Here is a 23,470-nt window from a genome sequence, read left to right on the forward strand (position 1 = left end):
AGGGGAAGAAAGGCTCTTGGGGTCCAGATCTCTCCCTTCTCAGAGCTGGAGGCTGAGACACTAAGGCACTCAAGACAGGATACACCAGCGATGCTGGTGTGCCTGCGTACGTGTGCATGTATGTGTGCGAGAGTGTGTCGGTCACAGCCCTATTACCTATACCAGCACCTGACAGTCTTAAAGAATGGTTAGCTTGGCCACAAACAATAATGTATACGAAGATGGGGGTCCAGACATGGGGCAAGAGGACGGGATTGGTTCCAGCTTCCTGTGATGACTGAAATCTGCCATTCCCTTTGCCCTTACATCCCTATTCTCTTTGGGACGTAAATCAAACTTGGCAAAAGCAGAGTGTCAGAGCTTCAGGTACCCAGCGCAGCCCCCAAAATAAGTAGGGGACGGAGTTAGCTGATAAAAAGAGAAGTTACACTGACGAGCCTTCCCTTGTTTGAGATGGTGTTCCACTGCTCCTCACAATGGATTTGAATTCCTGGGCTCCTGAGGTCTCATGGCCAGGCCACGAGTGGCTGAGACCATATACCACTGTGCCCAGCTTCAGACCCTTCAGGAGTTTGAGACAGCATCTTGCTGCGGATGTCTGGACAGAATTTATAATCCTCCCACCTCTGCCTGAGAAATGTTGTGACTACAGCACTGGGCCACTATCTCTGGCCTCAAGACTTGTTGCTGTCCTCATTTTGAGACAGTGTCTCACAAAGCAGTCCAGGCTGTCCCAGAACGCCTGTGCTGAGCAGGCCTCCCTCACACTTGTAGTGATCCAACTCTGCCTCCCAAATGCTGGGATTCAAAGTGTACACCATCACAGACTTGTTACAAATATCCCAACAGTAGACTTACACAAACCCCTTTTATTAAAAAAAGAAAACAAAAACTTCTGGAAGAAAAGGCCACTGTAAATTTGGGGTATCTCTATGAAGATATCTTTTTTAGTAAATTTAATATGTATGTGGATGTTTTTAATAAGTATGGTGGTCTGCCTGCATGTCTGCCCATCGTGTGTGTTCCTGGTGCCTGCAAAGGCCAGAAGAGAGCACTAGATTCCCGGGGAACTGGAGTTACAGCCAGCGGTGAGCCACCATGTGGGTGCTAGGAATTTAACCCAGGTCCTCTGGGAGGACAAATTGCTGAGCCACCTCTCTAGGACCTAGACCTTGAACACATAAAATCATATCATTTCATTAAGGCAAAACCAGACCTGCCTACATTCACTGGTCTCCCGGTCACTCTTCCTCCCAGACCCCACCTGGTCCTGCTCATCCTTCTGAGAGCCTATGTGGCGGGCAGACTATTACACACTGGCAGAATACATTCTCTCCCCCTGAGCTGCCCGTGTGGGTGCTCCTAGGTGCCTGTGCGGGCTCACCGTACATCAATGATGGACATCGCCTCAACTGTCTGGAGAGGGTCAGAAAGCAGCCCTGGCTCAGCGTGGCCTACAGAGGAGGCTGGGGTGACCCTTATTGCTAGGACATCACAAGCAGACAGCCTTAGGATGCAGCTGTCGGCTGCTTACCTGCATGTACCGAGGGGCTTCCCAGGGCACGAGGTCAGACAGGAACTTGAAAAGGAAGACTAGTGTTTTCTTGCTGCAGCTGTGGTAGCCATGGGAGCTCCCAAAGGACTCCTGGAGAGGAGAGAGAGAGAGAGAGAGAGAGAGAGAGAGAGAGAGAGAGAATGAGCCCTAGGGGCTGCTTACTCTCAGCAAGAGCCCTCTCTGCACTCAGTAGCTACATCTAGTCAGACACAAAACTGCTGCTGAAAAAAGAGAAGTAACTTTGGTTCAGAGACTTCGAAATGTGCCAGGGATGAGCCAAGTTTATTAGCGCAGTCACAGTTACTGAGCAAATAGTGTCTCTGGACAGGATGTGGAGGCTCAGGCCTGTAATCCCAGTACTCCGCAAGCTGAGGCAGGAGGAGTGCTACCGGAATGCATGGTGAGTTCCAGGGCAGATTAGACTAACCGTGAAACCCTGTCTCAAGACAACACTGACAAAGAGAGGGTGCAGATACAGCCCAGCTGGTGCAGGTACAGCCCAGCTTGTGTAGATACAGCCCAGCTGGTGCAGATATAGCCCAGCTGGTGCAGGTACAGCCCAGCTTGTGTANCAGCTTGTGTAGATACAGCCCAGCTGGTGCAGATATAGCCCAGCTGGTGCAGGTACAGCCCAGCTTGTGTAGATACAGCCCAGCTGGTGCAGATACAGCCCAGCTTGTGTAGATACAGCCCAGCTGGTGCAGATATAGCCCAGCTTGTGTAGATTCAGCCCAGCTGGTGCAGACAGAGCCCAGCTGGTGCAGACAGAGCTTAGCTGGTGGACTGTTTGTCTAGCATGCACAATGTCCCAAATTCAACCCTCAGCAACTTCTAAAAAACAGGTATGGTTAAATCCCAAGCCTGTACCCCAGCACTCTGAAAGCGGAGACAGATAGACTGAGGACAGAGTTTATCCTCAACAATATAGAGTGTCTGAGCCAGCCTGGGCTACATAAGACCCTGTCTCAGAAACAATAACAAAACAAAAATAAACAAAAGTAGTAAGTATGGGATCCTGTGAATATCAGGAACACAGAGGCTCTTAACAAATATGTCCGTTTCATTAGCTTAAGACTCTCTCTTTTTTTTTCTTCAGGACAGGGTTTCTCTGTATAGCCCCGGCTGTCCTGGAACTCACTCTGTAGACCAGGCTGGCCTCGAACTCAGAAATCCACCTGCCTCTGCCTCCCAAGTGCTGGGATTAAAGGCGTGCACCATCACTGCCCGGCAGCTCTGGACACATTTATTTCTGCCTCCAAACTCACCAGAACCAGAAATGCCACTCCATGGTAGGCAGCCAAGGACAAAGGCCCAGAGGGCTGCCCCCCGACCCTAACCAAAGACACTGAAGTCATAGAACAAGGGTCATGCCTGAGGCAGCCCTGCCACCTATGGAGACTGTAAAGGACAGGGCTAAGGCATGCAGGAACAAATGAATCACACATGAACGTGCACATGTGGAAACTGCCCACTCCTAAGCCACACAAACCTCCGTTATGCAGGCCACGTGAGATGGGCAATGCACATTTGAGACCAAACATTAAGCTACACGTGAACTGAGGCCTGGCCATGGCTTTGTGGAAGCAGACATTCTGTCAAGGTCAGACAATCCTTCTGCATGTTAGACTTCAGATACTAAAACACCATTCAGCCAGGCTGTGGTGACACTCTTTAATCCCAACAGGCAGGTGCAACCCTGAGTTCAAGGCCAGCCTGGTCTATAGAGTGAGTACCAGGACAGCCGGGGGTACACAGAGAAACCTTGTTCCAAATAACAAAAATCAACCAACTAACCAACCAAACAAAAAAACCCAAAAGTGAATTGCTGACAATGCCGTTAGTCTCTGAGGTCAGAGACGCCTACTGTCTTCTAACTGCAAGGACCCCTCCATCCTGATTGAGACAGAGCTGCCGTAGCCACTGAGCTCCCAGCTCTGTCTTCTAACTGCTAGAATAGCTAAATAGAGCCAAAGGGACATACCTAGTTCTGGGGTCACAGAAGTCATTGACACCCTGGGACAGGACAGTTCTTTTCTGGGGCTGAAGAGATGGCTCGGCTATTGATAGCATTTGCTCCTCTTGCAGATGGCCTGGGTTCAGTTCCCAGCATCCACATGGTGGCTCGTGATTAACTGTAACTCCAATTCTAGGGGGCCCAATGCCTTCTGGCCTCTATGGGCTCCTGGAAGCATATGTGCACATAAAACTCATACAGACAGGCATGCAGACACACACACATTAAATATCATTTTAAAATATCACAGTATACACATTTACATGGGGAAAAAACAACCCTACACACAACACAATAAAATGTATTTTAAACTAAATAAAAATGCATCTCACTAGAGACTGTGACACCATATGACACTGGTGGGCTAAAATAGCGACCAAATCAGTAGGGCTTTGTTGGTTTGGTTTGTTTGTGTATGTGTGACAAGTTCTCACTCCTGGCTAATGTGGAATTTACCATGTAGCCTCAAACTCAAGAGATCTACCTACTTTGCCATCTGGGTGCTGACATTAAAAGCTAATGCCATAACACTCCAGCTTATATTTATTATTTTTTTAAAGTTTATTTATATTTTGTTGGAGACTGACACTGAGCCATAAACCAAAGTTCCCCTCCCTTTCTGAGAAACTTCTGACCTTCAGAAAGGACAGCTGACAGAACACCAAGATCAGACAATAGGAACTGCAAACTTTCTGGGAAAAACCCCAGAATGCTCCCTGAGCTAAGAGTAGATAGCGTGTCCCCGGGCAGGTATGCAGAACCAACCCAGCCCCCCAGGCTGAGGCAGGGGCAAGTTTGTCCCTCTCTACTTCCTCCTTTCATTCTGTAACCTTGCTCACAATAAACAGACCTTGACAATCATTGCAGGGTCTCCTCCTCCTTCCTTGCCCGGTTTTCTTTCAGGCATCGCCCCCCTCAGACCCCCCCCCAATAACTGGTCCCGAGGGTCGGGACAATATTTTATGTATATGGGTGCTTTGCCTGCCTGTATGTCTGCATTCTAGAAGAGAGCATCAGATCCCATTACAGATTGTGAGCCAGTCAGTGTTCGTAGCAGCTGAGCCATCTCTTCAGTATTCATTAGTTAACTTTAAAAAATATGTAAGGCCGGGCGTGGTGGCGCACAACCATCTGTAATGGGATTCGATGCCCTCTTCTGGTGTGTCTGAAGAGAGCGACAGTGTACTCACATACATAAAATAAATAACTCTTAACAAAATAATAGGTAGATAGAGAGCCCAGCAACATAGTTGACTCTGACCTGAAGCCACAGGTCAGGACATCAAGACGACTCAGTTGGTAAGGGCACTTGTATACGGGCCTGGCATCCTGAGATCACACAGCTGGCAGCAAAGACTGGAGACTTGTCCGAGAATGGATCTGAGTGAGGAGTCTGAGTGCTTGTGAGAAAACAAGACTAGAGTCGTGTGACCTCAGTTTCTTCAGGACCGTGGACTTGCTCTTGTGCGTGTGTCCCTGCGCCTCCCAGGAGTAACGGATGGGGCTGGGTTTCCTTTAGATTATCCATTACAGCTGGCCACTACTACGTGTTTATTCGGCTCTATGGAAAAACACATCTCTGCCTTGTCCGTGCTTGGCAGCTTGCCCCGTGGTTATTTACAGCTTGAACGCATGAGAACTCTATTCAGGTGACCTTTATTAACCCTCAGAGGATAAAGCGTTTGATGCTCTGGATTAAGTTGGCTGTTGTGTAAGAATTTACTCCACTTCATTTTCAGGCTCCCCTCTCCCAGGTCTGAATGCCTCAAGAATGGTAAATAGGAAGGGCTGTTCTCTGACCTCCATCAGAATAGCTTTTATGTGCGTGCATAGTTATACACAGACAGACAGACAGACAGGCGACACACACACACATACACACACACACACAAATTAGGAATATTAAAACAGCATTCTAATACTAAACATACAAATATAGTCAACTAAAATGCAATCAACAATACAGGTTAAGTTGGGTATGTTTTAAATTACATCTTTTTTTGAGTGAGCCAGGGAAATGATGACCTGGACCCCACATGATAGGAGATAACTGAATCCATATGTACTCTGTGCTACATGTACACCCACCTGCTCAAAATAAATAAAAACAATGACGAAAATAAATCAGTTATTTTTTTCTTTTCTTTCTTCCTCTTGTTCTTTTTCCCCTCCTCCTCCTCCTCCTCCTCTTCCTCTTCTTTTTTAGACAAGGACTCACTATATAGCCCCACCTGGCCTAGAACTCAATATTAGACTAGGTTGCCCTTGAAACTAAGAGATCTGTTTGACTCTGCCACCCAAGTGCTAGGAGTAAAGGCATGGACTATCACGCCTGGCTTATAAATTATATCTTAAAAAAATAAAATTTTTTCATAGGTTCCATGTTCCATTTGAGACAGGGTCATTTCTCACCAGCATATGCTGGGCTAGATGTCCTGTGAGCTTCTGGGGCTTGTGTCACTGGCTCCCACCTCACTGTAGAAGTGCTGGACTAGAGGTGCATGCTGCTGTGCAGGTGTGTGCTGTGGAGGAACCCATAGTGCATGCACATGTGTAAGTGCACATGTGCACACATACACGCACACATACACACACACACCGACCTAAACCTATATCCACACCAGCCGGCCAAGGACCCCCAGACTTCACCTTGGGAGCACAGACTCAATACACCCGGCCTGACCTGAGACCAAAGCCCTTGCAAGGTGAGTCTGATGACGCTCAGGCTCTGCAGCACTGTGCAGACAAAAACACGGGTTGCAGCTTAATGCAGAAGATGGACATGTAGGTAGGGTAGGTTCCATGTAAGAATGAGGCGCACACCTCAGAACCTTCAGGAAAAAGCGAGCAGTGGGTGTGACATGGGAGGAGCTACTGCTCCTATCTTAGGAAGGTTCCAGAAAAGGAGATTCCACCCAACAGGTGACTCCCGAGGATGCAGAACATAGTAGACAGCTCCTGGAAACATGCATGTGCGAGGATCTGCCATGGCCAAGCTTGCCACACTCACCTCTGCTACCCGCAGTTCCTTCTGCCCCGCCACCAAAGCCCTCAGTTGGTCAGACAACCTGCTTCCCAGGGAACTCACCTTGAACCAATCTGCATAGGATGGGAATACACAGGGGCCCTCCAGAGTAGCCTGGCGCACGATCAGGAACGCAGTGACCATGCTGTCCAGGTGGCAGCTCTCAAAGGCCCGGGTCATCAAAGAGGCCACCCAACCTGTGAGATTAGGACACAGTCAGAAGTGGGCATGGGCAGGTCACTCACATAACGAGAGCTTTGCTGGTGACTGAGTATCTGAGCTGGGCTCTCCTCGCACGGCAACAGTCACCTCATGCTGGACACAGAAGGAGCACTCACATCAACAGACACACACGAAGACAGGGCTCTATTAAGTTCAGTCATGTTCTCAGCCTCTACAGTGTGGGACGCGACTCACATTGGCATGCAAATCACACATGCGACGGCTCCCATGAACACATACCTTTAACCAGCTGCTGGGCCTCGGGAAAGCAGACAACCAGCGTAGACACACAGGAGAGCACATGCTGCCAGTTAACCTCCTGCATCTCCAGGACTTCCTGCAAACGGCCAACTGACTCCTCTGGACCCAGGGTCACCAAAACCTGGAATAACAGCCCCAGCTCCTTTCAAAACCCAAGTATACCATTGCCAGACGGGCGCCAGCTCTTCTGTTCTGTCTCGCCCCTCCACTCCCAACACCAGAGAAGTGCAGACTTCAGGAGGAGCCTCAACGGAGGCTGCCATGTTTCTCCTCTCTGCCGTGGCTGGAAGAATTCTCGTTCTGAGAAGGGAAAACCTCTGCCCAATGACAAGTTCAGTCTCCTCATCCTGAACTACAGTCCTGGTGAGGACACTCTCTTGCTGAAGACACTGGAACCTCCTCACACATGCAGTGTCCACGGGAGCCACTGATCCAGTCTTACCCCTGAAATCCCGCGGCCCAGAGTGGACCAACCCCACACTCACCCTGCAGTTCAGATCCGTGAGCAGATGGTGTGTCTTTGCAAAGCTCCACTCTTTCTGCATTTGAATGGCATCAGACACTGGGAAGGAAAAACAAAATATTTAAGTCAGCGTTTATTAAAAAACAACAAGAAGAACAAAAAACAAACCCAACCAAGCAACCAACCAAGCAACCAAAATACCCTGTGTTTTAAGTTTCAGTGTCAACTGTTTTAATTTGTTCAAGCACTGCTGACACAACCATTTCCTTTTGTTAACTGAGGCCATTCCTCAGAATCAGCGGGATGCTGGTTCCAGACAAGGACGCCACACTCTGGGCTGGTGTCATGATCTCAAGGGCCTTAAATCATTCCATTTCACCCCCAGGTCTCAGTTCTCAGGAGCTTGAAGCCACAAGCCTTCCCAAGGGTCACTGACATCTCTGTGAGGGTTCCACCATAGGCATAGGGGAAGAGACCCCAAATTGGGCAGACAGCGGCCGTGACGTAGGCCTACCTTTCAACACGGGCTTGTGAGTCAGGATCTGGGTTAGCGTGTGACTTAAGAAGCTCTTCAGAGAATCCTCTGCTACCATACCACAGCATGTGTGTCCGGAATATATAGTAATCCTGCAAACGACATGAGGGGATGCCCAAGAGGGAAAGCACTGTCCATAGCCTAGACCCTGTCCAAGCACCAATGGGGCTCACCATCCTTCAAGCCAGGAAAAGCACTTTCTCTACGAGGCCATGAAGCCACACGTGTCAAATGAATCATGGGACATGTGGTTTCATCAAGAGAGTAGTGAGCCATCTCAGGATGTCAAGAGTCCAGAAGCAGACACGAGGTTAGACACACTAGGAAGGCTGGAGCTGCATACCACAGCTGAAGACAGACACGTGGGAGGGTGGTCACACACACATGACAGAAACACACATGACAGAAAAGTGAGACTGAAGGACCTTTGGGGTCCCACATCCTAGAAATCTAGAGGCTGAGCAGGATTCTACAATAAGAAAGAGATCTCTCAGCCGGGCGGTGGTGGCGCACGCCTTTAATCCCAGCACTCGGGAGGCAGAGGCAGGCAGATTTCTGAGTTCGAGGCCAGCCTGGTCTACAGAGTTCCAGGACAGCCAGGGCTATACAGAGAAACCCTGTCTCGAAAAAAACTAAAAAAAAAAAAAAAGAAAGAAAAAAAGAAAGAGATCTCTCACCCCACCTCAGAGAAGGCTGGAGAGACCCCTGGGCCTTAGCAACAATCTTCCCTGAGGTCTCCAACCAGCAGAGAGTACCCATCTGGTTACTGCTACCATCCAAGTGTTTGAGATGCCATGCTTCGTAGCGAAGCAAAAACGTCTTTCACACAACCAGCCAGCCTCGCAGACGTACCAGCCACTCACTGCCTGGCAATCCAAAGTCGTCCGTGGCTCAGCATCCAGGGTATCAAGTGAAACTGAAGACAAAACACAGGGTGGAAAAATAAGATCAGCTCTGTTAGGGTCCCTGTCCCGTGTCACCCGAAGTGCTGTCAGACAGAAGGCCAATGTCTGTCACGGGCCTCTGGAGATCCGGAATCTCCTTGGACAACACCCGGTCTGCCAACCCTGTAAGTCCCGTCAGAGCACTGGGATCTTCGAGCTGTAAAGCTAAAGGAGAGCTCGCAGGACCATGAATGCTGTACTGAGCTGGCGACACGTCATCGCTCTAGACATTCTGTGGGGCTAGCGATGGAATGTGCAAGGTTAGTGTTCTGCCTCTGTCCTTAATCCCAGCACTCAGGAGGCTGAGGCAGGCAGATCTCTGAGTTCAAGGCCAGCCTGGTCTACAGAGTGAGTTCCAGGACAGCCAGGGTGCTCTTCAGACAACCCAGGTTCAAATCCCAGCACCTGCCTGACAGCTTATAACTGTGTATAACTCTATTTACAGGGGAAGCAACACCACTGTCTGGCCTCTGTGCACAGAGATATATGCATGCATGCATATATATATTTGTATGTATGTGCGCGCGCGCGCACACACACACATACACACACACACAAATCTGCTAGAACTGGTAGTAAGGGAATGAATCACTTATATCCAGAGGCTCAGAGGAGGCAACTTACAAGCCAGCATTCTCTGCAGTACATCAGTGGCAACCTGTCAACAGAACATAGATCCACTCAGTAATTAATTCTCAAGCAGTCACATGCTGGCTGGCAATACACAGGAGGATGCCTTGCTATGCTGAGAGCTCTTTCTCACTTCCTTAATAAATCCATGTAAGTTCTGGGATGTGTGTGTGTGTGTGTGTGTGTGTGTAAGAGAGAGGAGGGAGGGAGGGAGGGAGAGAGGGAGGGAGGGAGGGAGGGAGGGAAAAAGGGAGGAGGGGGGGCAAATGTAGGCAGGCATATAGGCAGATTAACTTTACAGAGGCAAGCCTTTGGTTTGGTCCCTAGCATATCATACAAATAGGAGTGGTAGTGCACAGCTATGATCCCAACACTTAGGAGGTGGAATCAAGATTAGAAATTCAAGGTCAAGCCATGCATGGTGGCACATGTCTTTAATCCCAGCACTAAAGAGGCAGGTGGATCTGTAAGTCCGAGGCCAGCCTGGTCTACTGAGTGAGTTCCAAAACTGCCAGGGCTACACAAAGAGCCAAAAAGAAACTTCAAGACCATCCTTGCCTACATGAGATTGTCTTAAAGCCCACCCCCTCCTCCCAGCCTTTGCCTTCCCTCCCTACCTGGGGCAGACTTTTGGGCTCTACAAGTCTTCCTGGGTCTGAGCTTCCCTGAAACCCCCTTGAAATTAACAGTTGCACAAGACCTGAAAGATAAAATGTTCGAAGTTATTTATATGCATTAGGGTCTCCAAACAGCAGTGGCTCATGCTGATCCAGCTCAAGGGAGTATACGTGTGCAGACTGCAGAACTGCTCACGCGCAGAGCACCTAGCCCTCAGTGAACCCCCACGCCTGCCGCGGCCCACCTGACAGAGACACAAGCGTTCATCCAACTACTTAAAGAAGTCAAGTTTATGGGGAAAAGTCTAAGATTTTATTTCTACTTTATGCTTCCTTTTGCTTTGAGACTGGCATCTTGCTAAACCGCCCACATCAGCTTCAATCTCAGTTCAGCAACCCAGTGAGGGCGGCTAGGATTATGATCTAAACTACCACCCACAGGAGGCGCCACATTCTGAGGGACGAGAACACCAAACTGATTTGTAATTTTATAATTGGTGGTGAGGGACGCTGAGAGAGGATCTCAACATGTAGCCCTGGCTGGCCTGAAGATTCCTATATGGACTAGGCTGTCCTTAAATTCAGACATCTGCCGCTGGAGTGCAGGGACTAAAGGAACGAGCCTCCACATCTGGCTGGCCCACAACTGGCTGGTTGGTGATTTTAAAGATCGGAAGAAGGAAGCCTGGAACTGAGGTTTCTGTCTACTCTTTGATCTAAGCTTTACCTGTCTACGGTAGAAATGTAAGCGGTTCATACCACTGGAAAAGCATCTCGGCAAACTAAGAAATACACAACTTGCCAGGCATGATGTTTAAACGCCTGTAAACCAAGCTGTGGGGAGGCTGAGGCAAGATTGCCATGAATGTGAAAGGGCAGCCTGGGGCTGGAGAGATGGCTCAGCGGTTAAGAGCACTGATTGCTCTTCTGAAGGTCCTGAGTTCAAATCCCAGCAACCACATGGTGGCTCACAACCATCCGTAATGGGGGATCTGATGCTCTTTTCTGGTGCGTCTGAAGACAGAGACAGTGTACTCACATACATAAAATAAATAAATAAGTCTTAAAAGTCAAAACAGGGGCCCAGGACTGACCTGGTTAGCTTAGTTCACGCTAGACCCACAGGAGTGGAGAGAGTGCTCTCTTTTCCAGTATCAGAACGAGTAATTGTCCCCAGGAACCTGTCTGCTATGAACATACCAGAGAGCATGGCTTCCGCAGTGTCAGGGGATGGGCAGGATGCGCCTATCTGCTCACACAGAGAGCGTAGGTTCCTGAAGAGCCACATGGCCATGGTTTCTGAGTCAGGATGGCTGGGGACACAAAGAACAGAGGCTGGATTCCCCCATTCCACTACCCTCACAATTTCATTCATTTGTTTATTTATTGCAATAGTCACCTAACTAGGAAGCAGTGGCTAATAAGAACGAGATAGCAACTGCCAAATCCTATCTCAAGGACCAACTGGGCAGGGGCAGGGCACCTGCTTGGCTGCTGCTAATGCAAGAGAAAAAATAAAAATCGCTCTTTTCCTCTGGCGAGCCACCAACAATCCTATTGTCATCATGGGCCGCCGCCCCGTCCGGTGTTGCCAGTATTGTAAGAACAAGCCATACCCAAAGTCTCGTTTCTGCCGTGGTGTCCCTGATGCTAAGATCTGCATCTTTGATTTGGGACGGAAGAAAGCGAAAGTTGATGAATTCCCACTCTGTGGCCACATGGTGTCAGATGAATATGAGCAGCTCTCTTCAGAAGCACTGGAGGCTGCCCGTATTTGTGCCAACAAATACATGGTAAAGAGTTGTGGCAAGGATGGCTTTCGTATCCGAGTGAGGCTCCACCCTTTCCATGTCATCCGTATCAACAAGATGTTGTCTTATGCTGGGGCTGACAGGCTCTAGACAGGGATGCGTGGTGCCTTTGGGAAGCCCCAGGGCATAGTGGCCAGGTCATCATGTCCATCCGAACCAAGTGGCAGAATAAGGAACATGTGATTGAGGCTCTGTGCAGAGCCAAGTTCAAGTTCCCTGGCCACCAGAAGATCCATATCTCAAAGAAGTGGGGCTTCACCAAGTTTAATGCAGATGAATTTGAAGACATGGTTGCTGAGAAGCGGCTCATTCCTGATGGCTGTGGTGTCAAATATATCCCCAGTCGCGGTCCTCTGGACAAGTGGAGAGCCCTGCATTCCTGAAGGCTTCAATAGTTCTCTCCTATACCCTACCAAGTCATGTTCAATAATAAATCTAGCACCAAGTTCGCTTAAAAATAAATAAAAATAAAAATAAAAATCACATCATTTTTAAAAGTGTACTTTTGAGGGGGCTGGAGAGATGGCTCAGAGGTTAAGAGCACTGGCTGCTCTTCCAGAGGTCCTGGGTTCAATTTCCAGCAACCACATGGTGGCTCACAACCATCTATAATGAGATCTGATGCCCTCTTCTGGTGTGCAGGTGTATATACAGGCAGAACTCTATACATAGTAAATAAAGAGATCTTTTTAAAAAAAAAAAAACAAGTTTACTAATGAGCTGGGTGTGGTGGCCCATGCCTTTAGTCCCAGCACAGGGGAGGCAGAGGCAAGTGGCTCTCTAGTCTACTCTAGTTCCAGGATAGCCAGGGTTAGATAGTGAAACCCTGTAAGAACATTTAGGGAGTGTGGGGGCACACGCCTTTAATCCCAGCACTCGGGAGGCAAAGGCAGGCAGATTTGTGAGTTCGAGGCCAGCCTGGTCTACAAAGTGAGTTCCAGGACAGCCAGGGCTATACAGAGAAACCCTGTCTCGAAAAACCAAAAACAAAAAAACAAAAAAACCGAAAAGAACGTTTAGGGATAGAGAGATGGCTCCAAGGTTAAAGCACTTGCCACTCTCACAGAGAACCCATGTTTGATTCCAGACACGCACATGCCAGCTCCAGTTCCAGATCTCAGATTAGGCCCTCTTCTGGCCTCTTCCTGCATGTATGTCTATGCATCCAGTACACAAGCACACACACAGGTACACACACACAGACGTAGAACAAGTAAGTAAATCTAGTATAGTGATACTAAAGTGATCGCTCACGGGTTCTAGGTAAGCCACCGCTCCCCCACCAAAAAAAAAACCAACAAAAACCTGTAGGGGGCAGAGAGCCTATTTTGAATTATTCCAACTCTTTAAAGCTTATTCCAACGACTTTTATGACCTATACTTTCTGCTGTTTCAGAAATCCTATTTTGTTTTGGTTCCCTTTCTTTTCTTAAAGATTTTATTTATTTTATGTATATGAGTACACTGTAGCTGTACAGATGGTTGTGAGCCTTCATGTGGTTGTTGGGAATTGAATTTTAGGACCTCTGCTCACTCCAGTCAATCCCGCTCACTCCGACGCAAAGGTTTATTATATGTAAGCACACTGTTGCTGTCTTCAGACACACCAGCAGAGGGCATCAGATCGCATCATGGGTGGTTGTGAGCTGGGATTTGAACTCAGCAGTCAGTGCTCTTACTCGCTGAGCCATCTTGCCAGCCCTCCCTTTCTTTTTGAAAGAGAGCCTTAGACAGCCCAGACTACATACACACATTAACTACTTAACCAAGGTTGGCCTCAAATGCCTGAGCTTTCTGCTTCCAACCCCCGGTACCAGGATTAGAGGTGTATGCCACTACATCTGGTGGCACTAGGAACTGCATCTAGGGCTTTGGGCATGGTAGGCAAGTATTCTGCCACGTGACCTACATCTCCAAACCTCTGTTCGTGTGCTCACGTGTGCTCGCCCTGGCCAAGAATCCCAGGATAACTACCTAGTGTTTTGCCATGTTCGGGTAGCCTATGGCTCTATTAAATTTTTCCTAAGCTGGAGTTTCACTATGTCACCCTGGCTAGCCTGGCACTCTACATAGACCAGGCTAGCCCTGAACTCACAGAAATTCCTGCCTCTGCCTGCTGACGTTGAAGGCATGAGCTGTCATAACTGCTGATCTAACTATCCAGTACCAAGAGGACTCCACAAGTCTACCAATTATTGTCAAAGCGTGCTTTTCACCTTTAATTCTACCCGCTACTGTGTGGTAGACTCTGGTGTCCTGGTGTGCATTAGATGTGCTCTATGTAATTAAGTTTACTGATCATTCCTAGCCTCTGAGCTTTATCATAAATAGGTCTTCCTCCTTCAAGATCATAAAAACAACTGTCTGGGATTTCCTCTTTTGTTTTTGGAGACAAGGTTTCTCTGTGTAGTCTTGGGTGTCCTGGAATTTACTGTGTAGACCAGGCTGGCCTCGAACTCAGAGAACCCCTGCCTGCCTCTGCCTTGAGTGCTGGATTAAAGGCGTGTACCAGCACTGCACAGCTGTTTCTCTTGTCTTTTTATACCTCTATTTTTATTTCTTTGATTCACTCAAGCCTTTTGGGGGTGGGGGTTAAGGAAGAAATTCAACTTCAAAAAAAAAATTCTTATGGGAACTTGTGTCGCAGCATGACCTGGCTTCAAGATGGCATTTTCAACTATGCTTGATGTCCCAAGATGGACCTCAGAAAAGCTCGGAATGCCAGACTTCTGATGGACTAGACGGGCCGGAGGTCCCAGACACTTCATGTAAGGCCTTTATGAATAAATAAAATAGACCGGTTGATTATCTTCACGGTTGGTTGTCCTCACAGTTGGTTATCTTGATGGTTGATTATCTTCACGGTTGGTCGTCTTCATCCACAACGCTGGCTCAGCACAGTCTGCTAAATCTCTTCCTGCTGGTCCATCTGCTTCCCTTCTTCCAAATTTTTGATTTTGCCATCTTGTGCACTATTCCATTTTATCAGGTAACGCCTTGTTATAAAAGTTCCTTTCTGGACTGGCAAATAATGTAAAGACACTTGCCACCAAGCCTGACAACCTGAGTCCCATCCCAGGGAGCCACCAACTCCCATACATTGTCCTCTGACTTGCAGACAAGTGCAATGACACATTTGTATCCTCACACAAATTAACAGTCTGACTCCTAAGGTGACTTCAGAAAAGAATAAATACAGTTATGTAACTGTATTTTATCAGCCATGTTTCCTGGACATCTCTTTTTTTGTTTAGTTAACTCTTTTGTTTTGTTTTGAGTCAGGGTCTTATGGAGCCTTGGGCAGGTCTAGATCTCGGTACATAACCAAGAGTACCTTTAATGATTTCATATTTATCTTTAAATTTAATTTTAAATAGCCCTTCTTTGTGTAGAAGTATGTTTGTATACCACATGCATGTACTGCCTACAGAAGTCAGATTCCCCGGGACCTGGAGTTATGACTGGTAAGAAGCTACAGTGGGTACTGGAAACCAAATCTCGGTCCTCTGCAAGAGCAACAAGTGCTCCTAACCTGAGCAACTGTCCAGCCCAGACATTGAACTTGTGATTCTCTCTGCTCTCCCCTGAGACAGATCTTATAGGCCTGAGCTCCGGTGCTGCTTCATGGAATGCCGGGGACTGAACTCGGGCTTCATGCTCTCAGCGTGAACACTCTACACCTAAGTCCGTTTTTCTTCAGCTTTGGTTTTTATTTTGTTTTGAGACAGTCACACTATGTAGCCCTGGCTAGCCTATAACTCACTGTGTAGTCCAGGCTAGCCTTGAACTCACAGAGATCCACCTACCTTCCTCTGCCCCACAAAATTCTTTCTTGTCTTTTTTTCCCCACATTTTTAAAAGTAATCATCATGACGGGGCTGAGGGAACGGCTCAGTCAGGAAACTGTTCCCTGTGCCCAGGGCTAGCGAGACACTCACAGATCCCTGGGCTTGTTGGCTAGTAAGTCTAGTCAAATTGGCAAGCTCCTAGTTCAGTGAGACCCTGTGTCAAAAGGTAAGTAAAGATTCTGGAAGATACACAATATTGACCTTAGGCTTCTAAAAGCATGTATGTACTCGTGCACATACAAGCATGTGTGTAACTTATGTGCTAACTATGCATATACAAGCATGTGTATAACTTATGTACAGACTACGCCCATACAAGCGTGTGCATTTACATATGCGCATCAAAATCACCATCATGAGACATGTACAAAGAAGACACGTACAAGTATACTTTAATACCACTAAATGTTCTCATAAGAAAAGGGACAAGGGCTGGTGAGATGGCTCAGCAGGTAAGAGCACCTGACCGCTCTTCCAAAGGTACAGAGTTCAAATCCCAGCAACCACATGGTGGCTCACAACCATCCTTAATGAGATCTGACTCCCTCTTCTGAAGTATCTGAAGACAGCAACAGTGTACTTACATATAATAAATAAATAAATCTAAAAAAGAAAAAAAAAAAAAAAAGAAAAGAAAAGAAAAGGGACAAGTCCAGTCAGGCAAGACGTCTTAGCAGATACAGGCTCTTACGATCAAAACTTGACCCCGGAACCCACAGGGTGGAAGAGAAAAACTCGGCCGTCTTCTGAGCTCCACACGTGTGCCACGGTGCATGCACCTCCCACCCACGACAAATAAATAAATAAATAGCTTTGAGACAGCTTAAAACCACAGCTATTGAATAGAGAAAGGCCGCATGACGGAAAGTAATGAAGAATAACGAGTCAGGTACCTTTGCAGTAGCTCTTGTAGGCTCACGACGCTGTGCGTGTGAAGACACCACGCGACTTCGAGCAACAAAGAATTCTGAAAAACACAACAGCAATGATCTCGACGTGCGCTTCGTCCTACAGAGTGTCTGGCCCAGGGTATGTTCATCTGCCCAGGGAAAGTGTCACAGCACGGCCTAAAGGACTCAGGTCACACAGCGTTAATGTTCCTTTCTGTTCTGCATGGCTTTCCCTCTGCAGTCTGTGACAGTTCTGACCTCCCAGGAGTCCCCAGTGAAGTCATTCCCAATCCTCTGGACTGGAGCAAGCAGAGGTCCTGAGTTCAATTCCCAGCAACCACATGAAAGCTCACAACCATCTGTACAGCTACAGTGAACCCATATACATAAAATAAATAAATACATCTTTAAAAAAAAAAAACTTCATATTCACCTGTGCTTTCCATAATTCTTGACAGAAGGTGAGACGGGAGAACATATTTTGTGCCAACAAATGCCGGGCAATCACTAGCGAGGAAGGCAGCTTCTTCTAAAAAGAGATACGATCTGGTTTTTTAAAAAAGGTAAATTATCTAAAAACAATATTAAAGGAACATCTTATTTTCCCAAACAGCTAAAACGGACAGGTCGTATTTAAGGGGCCGGCTTCTCACGCTTTGGTCCGGGCTGAGCAGCACGGGGTGGCTGGGCTCCACGCAGACCTGCTGCACGCTGCGAGCGAACACTTTGGCAGCTAGCACCCCCACAGGAACTCCCAGCCTCGAGGCCTGATCCCGGAAAGCAGAGCCTAAAAAACGAAAGCAAGCCACAACTTTCCCTTAAAACACGAGAAACACAACCCTCCAAAGACTTAAGCTGAAAACCGCTTCTCACTTGGTGGTAGATAAAGGATAGAAAGAAAGAGAAAAACGGGAGACACAAAATGAAGATGATTTCGTGGCCAAACTGGCAGCTCTCGGTACAGTCAGAGGCAACCCCTGAAGTCCAAGTCACACACATGCACGCATCTTCTACCACAGCAGATACGCCCCTCCAAGTCACACACACACACACACACACACACACACACACACACGCACGCACGCACGCATCTTCTACCACAGCAGATACGCCCCACTGCGACACAGAGGGGACGTTATCATCCCCCTTAGAAAGTAGCTCAGTGAGCAGAGACCATTGGACTTCCAGGGATGCTATGAGGAAGGCTCTTCCACAGTGCGTGGATCTCACTAACATATACGTTTAAAACGGGCTGGAGAGATGGCTCAGTGATTAAGAGCACCGACTGCTCTTCCAGAGGTCCTGAGTTCAAATCCCAGCAACCACATGGTGGCTCACAACCATCTGTAATGGGATCTGATGCCCTCTTCTAGTGTGTCTGAGGACAGCTACAGTGTACTTACATATAATAAATAAATAAATCTTTAAAAAAAAGTTTAAAATTATACTAATAAGGGCTAGGAATGTAGCTCACGTGGTAGGGTGTTTATTGAGGCACTGGATTAGACCCTCAGCTCCTAATTACTTTAGCCCCCAGGCACCTCACAAACAGTCAAGTTGAAACTGGACAGGATTTCCAGACACTCTGCCTTGCACCTGAAAGGGAGCAGAGGATGATGGGTACACTCAGACAGAGGCTAGACAAGCTGACCCTACGGCAGTCACCAGGCTCCGGGCCCAGTCTGTGGTCAGTAATCCTGAAGGCGGAATGTTCTGGGGAACCTAGAAACAGGCAGTGCTTATAAGCGAATCATTTCTGATTTATTTTACTTCCAAAACTAATTGTCAAGAGAAAAAAAAAAAAAAGGAAGGCTGGAGAGAAGGTTCAGCAGTTAAGAGTATGCATTGCAGGCTGGTGAGATGGCTCAGTGGTTAAGAGCACCCGACTGCTCTTCTGAAGGTCCGGAGTTCAAATCCCAGCAACCACATGGTGGCTCATAACCATCCGTAATGAGATCTGACTCCCTCTTTTGGAGTGTCTGAAGACAGCTACAGTGTACTTACATATAATAAATAAATAAATCTTTAAAGAAAAAAAAAAAAAAAAGAGTATGTGTTGCTCTTCCAGAGGACCCAGGTTTGATTCCCACAACATACACAGTGGCTTATAACTGTCTGTAACTCCAGTTCCAGGGGATCCAACGCAATCCACAGACATACGTGCAGAAAGAAACATCCACATAAAAATAAATAAATAAAAAATTATATATCACACACCCCTTATCTTCAAGGCTCTAAAAAAACTCACATCAATGAATAAGGAAAGACACATGCAATAATTATAGAGGCTTCAAATTACAAGTGTCAGAAATCAGAGCTGGGACTGAAGACAGAAGCCTGTAATTCCGGTTAACAGGAGAGTCAAGGGAAGACTGAAAACCCAAGGCCAGCCTGGATGACTTAGTCAAAAATCATTTAAAGGGATAAAATACCCTAGGTTCTCCCAGCACTCAGGAGGCAGAGGCAGGCGGATTTCTGAGTTCGAGGCCAGCCTGGTCTACAAAGTGAGTTCCAGGACAGCTATGGCTATACAGAGAAACCCCGTCTCGAAAAAACAACAAAACAAAACAAACAAACAAAAAAACCCTAGGTTCAAACCCCAGTGTGAGGGACTGCAGCATGGCCCGGGGACTGAGACCACCTGCTGCTCCTGCACCGAACACAAGTTCACTTTCAACTCCTCAGTCATCACAAATTCCAAACCCAGGGCACCCAGCACTTTCTTCTGTCCTCTGTGGGTAGCCCCACGCACGTGACATATACTCACAGATATTCATAAATTTAAAAAAATTACTGCAGGCTGTCTGATGAAGCTGCCTGAAGTCAAGGCTGACAACCTGAGTTTGGTCCCCAGCAATGCCATGGTTGACGGGGAAAACTGATTCACACAGCTGACCTCTGACCTCCACATGATCACCGCGGCACACAAGCTCACAGTCAGTGAATGAATGCATGAATGAAAAAAATAGACTAAAAAGGAACGAATCATGAAGTGATTATCACTTTCTGAAAGAAGTCATAGATAGGGGCTGGGGAGATGGCTCAGCGGTTAAGAGCACTGACCCTCTTCTGGGATGTCTGAAGACAGCTACAGTGTACTTACAATAATAAAAAATAAATCTTAAAAATAAAAAAAGAAGAAGAAGAAGAAGAAGAAGAAGAAGAAGAAGAAGAAGAAGAAGAAGAAGAAGAAGAAGAAGAAGAAGAAAAGCAGTGACAACTCACAGATGAAGGAAGCGGACCGGTCAGAGGAAGCGTTGGCACTGTCGCAGTCAATCAGCTCGCTGAGACACAACTTTTTACACCGTGGCTCTTCTACCTACAAACCGAAACCGTAAGAGCCACTTTCAAGACTCCAGCAGTGTGCAGCTCCCAGAGCAGGCACATTTGCTTTGCTTTGGTTCCCTGGTTGGTTATTTTGGTTTTGTTTTGTTTTGCTTTTAAATTCATCTTTGTGTGTGACAGTGTGTGTGTGTTAGAATTTCTTTTTTTTTAAAAGATTTATTTATTATATATATATATATATACTCTGTCACTGTATTCAAACATGCCAGAAGAGAGCACCAGAACCCATTACAGATGGCTGTGAGCCACCATGTGGTTGCTGGGATTTGAACTCAGGACCTCTGGAAGAGCAATCAGTGCTCTTAAGCACTGAGCTGTCTCTCCAGCCCCCAGAATTTCTATTGCTGTAGTAAAAACACCATGACCAAAAGCAACTTGGGAAGCTTATTTCAGCTTACAACTTGCACTCCATCTTGCTGGGCAGTGGAGGTGCACGCCTTTAATCCTAGCACTTGGGAGGCAGAGGCAGGCGGATTTCTGAGTTCGAGGCCAGCCTGGTCTACAGAGTGAGTTTCGGGACAGCCAGGATTACACAGAGAAACCCTGTCTTTAAGAAAAAACCAAACCAAACCAGACTGTACAGGAACCATCCCCCCAGCCCCTCGAGTACTTTTTCCCAGAAGGAATTTACTAAAGCCTTTCATGAATTAGTAAATGGACTACCCAACCACTTTCATCTACAAAGACATAAAATATAAAATACGCTCAGCTCTCCTCTCACCTGGTTTGCCGGCACCAGTTACTCACCAGGTACACAGGCTTAGAAGGACATTTAAAAGATTATGATCCGGCTTGGCTCCGAACACCCAACCTGCTCAGCCAGGACAACTTCCTCTTACCTCTAGCAAAAGGTCGTGCATATTTTGATGGTATCTCAGGAGTTTCAGGGCAGAATCCTTTAATTTCTTTTCCCTTTCAGGATCATATTTTTGCTTTTTGACTCTGCCCGCTAAAGAGATTTTTTTAAAAGGAAAAAAATTGCTCAGAAAATTATAGTGCAACGTACACAGGGTGACACGCTGCGCGGAGGTCCAGAGAGAAGCTGTCCAAGATCTGGACGGTCACCTGGCGCTGCAGCAAGCGGCTGGGACCAGGAAGCCTGGGGCCCACGGCCCTATGAGGACCAGCGGCCCAGGACGGCTGAGCCACGCTGGGATCTGAACCCGGACCCTGAAGAACGGAGGGACCGCACTGGGCGCTGGTTGGGGTCGGGAGGTAGAGATGGCAAGACCTACCCAGCAGCTCCGTCCAGGTTTTTCGGAGGCCCCGGGGCCCACCGCCCAGGGCAGCACCCCTCGCCGGCGAGCCGGGCATAGCGTCTGGAACACCGGCTCTGCAGCCCGCGCTGCCTTCCGATTGGCCGCCGCCAGGCGCTGGCGCTCATTGGCTAGGAGCACGCTTGACCACACCCCCGAGGGCGGACCCTTGCTCTGTGGCCCTCTTGGTCTTGCTTATAGTACTTGTCCCCAGTCTGGCAGCGTTCGAGTGGCGGGAAAGGCAGTCTGGTGGCAGCCTTGGTGCCATACACCTGCGCATGACAACTTGGGGGGAAAGCGGCGCAGATTTGCTAATGGCCCAGAGCTTGACTTAGGGTGATCACGTGACAAACTGGACCCAGGTTTTCGGTTAAAAAAAAAAAAACAAAAACTTTTACCTGCTTTGCTCAAAAATACACAGGACCGATCCCGAGTACTCTGCTGTGCTTATTTGACTCTTACTGCGGAAAAATTGACCAAAGGAGTTTTGGTGCTGGGGTGTGACTTTCAAAAGTAAAGAAGAATGGAGTTGCTATCCTTCCCCGCTAAGCGCTCAAAGTTCTCAGGAAGAAAAAACAGCCACAAAACGCTGTCATTCCTGTTTCTTTCTTTATTAAGCCCACCTTACGCGCGGAGCGGTGCTGTAATCCCAGCACTCCGAAGGCAGAGGCAGGTGGATCTCTGTGAGTTCGAGGCCATCCTGGTCTACAGAGCGAGTTCCAGGACAGCCAGGGCTACACAGAGAAACCCTGTCTCAAACAAACAAACTGAAAGAGGGCATTATCTGCACTGCAGTAACTGTGCTTGGTTTTCAGCATTATCCCAGGTGTGTAAGCACACGCAGACTCTTAGTGGAAGACAGGATACTAGGGACAGGCTTGAACCGCCCATAATCGCCAGGTTGTGATTAAAATTCACCCAGCCCGAAATCAGTTAGCAGCTGGAGGAGCCATTGTCAGAGCTGGAGTAGAGCGGACAAAGACTGACCTAAGTTTCCCAGGAATCAGGTTTATCTGCCTCTGTGACCTGGAGGTCCTACGGTCACACTGGGAGCCAAAAAGTCACTTTACGCATCAAAGAGCACACTTAAAGATATAAAACTGAAGAGAACCAATTTTTTAAAAGAAACAACAACAATGTATTTCAATAAAAACTCATCACTATGGCCAGGACTCGTCCCAGTTCAGGATCAAATGTGTCGGGCAGCTCCATCCAGCTTCAGAAGTGCCATCAGAGAGGAGCATCAGGGAGCTGCTCTGCCCATCGGAAGATGTGGCTGTACTTCCATCATTGCCCACAAGGTGGACCCCTCCAACACAAGCCCTCCCCACCCACTGTGCTGCCATGGTGGTGGTGGTGGTGGTGGTGGTGGTGGTGGTGATGGTGGTGGTATTTTGAATGAATAGCGTCTCTGTGTAGCCCTGGCTGTCCTGGAACTCACTCTGTAACCCAGGCTGGTGAACTCAGAGAGACACTGCCTCTGCCTACTGAGAGCTGAGATTAAAGGCACGTACCACCACTGCCTGGCAAAATGCAGCCTTTTATTTCAACACAGAAAGGGCCATTTTCCTCCATATGAAAGAGATGATCTGCTCAGCCAGCCCCCGGGGACAAAAAAGAGTACTAGATACCCCAAATCCCACCAACAGACCACCGCCACCGCTAGTACTTACTGTGTGTTTTCAAGCTTTCGTTGCAGATGTTTTTCTTTTCCTTGCTGCTTCGTAATCTGCATTTTCAACAAGTACAGGAGCACACACTAGGGATCTCATCTGCTCTGGAAACTAAGGCAGGAGGATCATTTCTGCCTAAGAGTCTGGGGTAGCCTAGGCTAACATTTCAAAAACAGAGTTAGCAAGCCGCCGAGGTGGAAACTGGCTGAGTAAGACACCCAGTGTTGACCTCTGCACTCTACACACGTGCTCACACAAGCATTCACACATCCATAAGTAGGAATGCGCGTGCATTAAGACCAGATGTAGCTCATACATGTAATCTCAGCAATTGGGAAGCTGAGGCAGGAGGATTGCCCTGAATTCCAGAATAGCCTGGAT

General features: G+C 47.7%; 1 protein-coding gene and 1 pseudogene across 2 annotated transcripts in view; one reads left to right on the top strand and one right to left on the bottom strand.

Moving 5' to 3' along the window:
* Fanca (FA complementation group A) overlaps positions 1-21,491 on the bottom strand; it is a 54,342-nt gene extending 32,851 nt beyond the window's left edge. Inside the window, exons 1-15 of the mRNA XM_021220165.2 lie at positions 21,396-21,491; positions 21,000-21,109; positions 20,041-20,134; positions 17,469-17,602; positions 17,249-17,344; positions 16,819-16,892; positions 11,467-11,579; positions 10,267-10,349; positions 9,644-9,677; positions 8,928-8,991; positions 8,055-8,167; positions 7,563-7,639; positions 7,057-7,198; positions 6,658-6,791; positions 1,535-1,645 (exon numbers count right to left, since the gene is read on the bottom strand). Of these exons, the coding sequence (XP_021075824.1) occupies positions 1,535-1,645; positions 6,658-6,791; positions 7,057-7,198; positions 7,563-7,639; positions 8,055-8,167; positions 8,928-8,991; positions 9,644-9,677; positions 10,267-10,349; positions 11,467-11,579; positions 16,819-16,892; positions 17,249-17,344; positions 17,469-17,602; positions 20,041-20,134; positions 21,000-21,109; positions 21,396-21,474 (1,458 nt within the window). The 5' untranslated portion in view covers positions 21,475-21,491. The remainder of the gene's footprint in view (positions 1-1,534; positions 1,646-6,657; positions 6,792-7,056; positions 7,199-7,562; positions 7,640-8,054; positions 8,168-8,927; positions 8,992-9,643; positions 9,678-10,266; positions 10,350-11,466; positions 11,580-16,818; positions 16,893-17,248; positions 17,345-17,468; positions 17,603-20,040; positions 20,135-20,999; positions 21,110-21,395) is intronic.
* On the top strand, positions 11,825-12,475 carry LOC110337312 (annotated as a pseudogene). The gene has a single exon (XR_002381263.2). The product of XR_002381263.2 is annotated as a 60S ribosomal protein L10-like (transcript).
* Positions 21,492-23,470: the final 1,979 nt, after the last annotated feature.

The sequence above is a fragment of the Mus pahari genome, chromosome 20 (assembly GCF_900095145.1).
Source record: "Mus pahari chromosome 20, PAHARI_EIJ_v1.1, whole genome shotgun sequence".
Classification (NCBI taxonomy): Eukaryota; Metazoa; Chordata; class Mammalia; order Rodentia; family Muridae; genus Mus; species Mus pahari.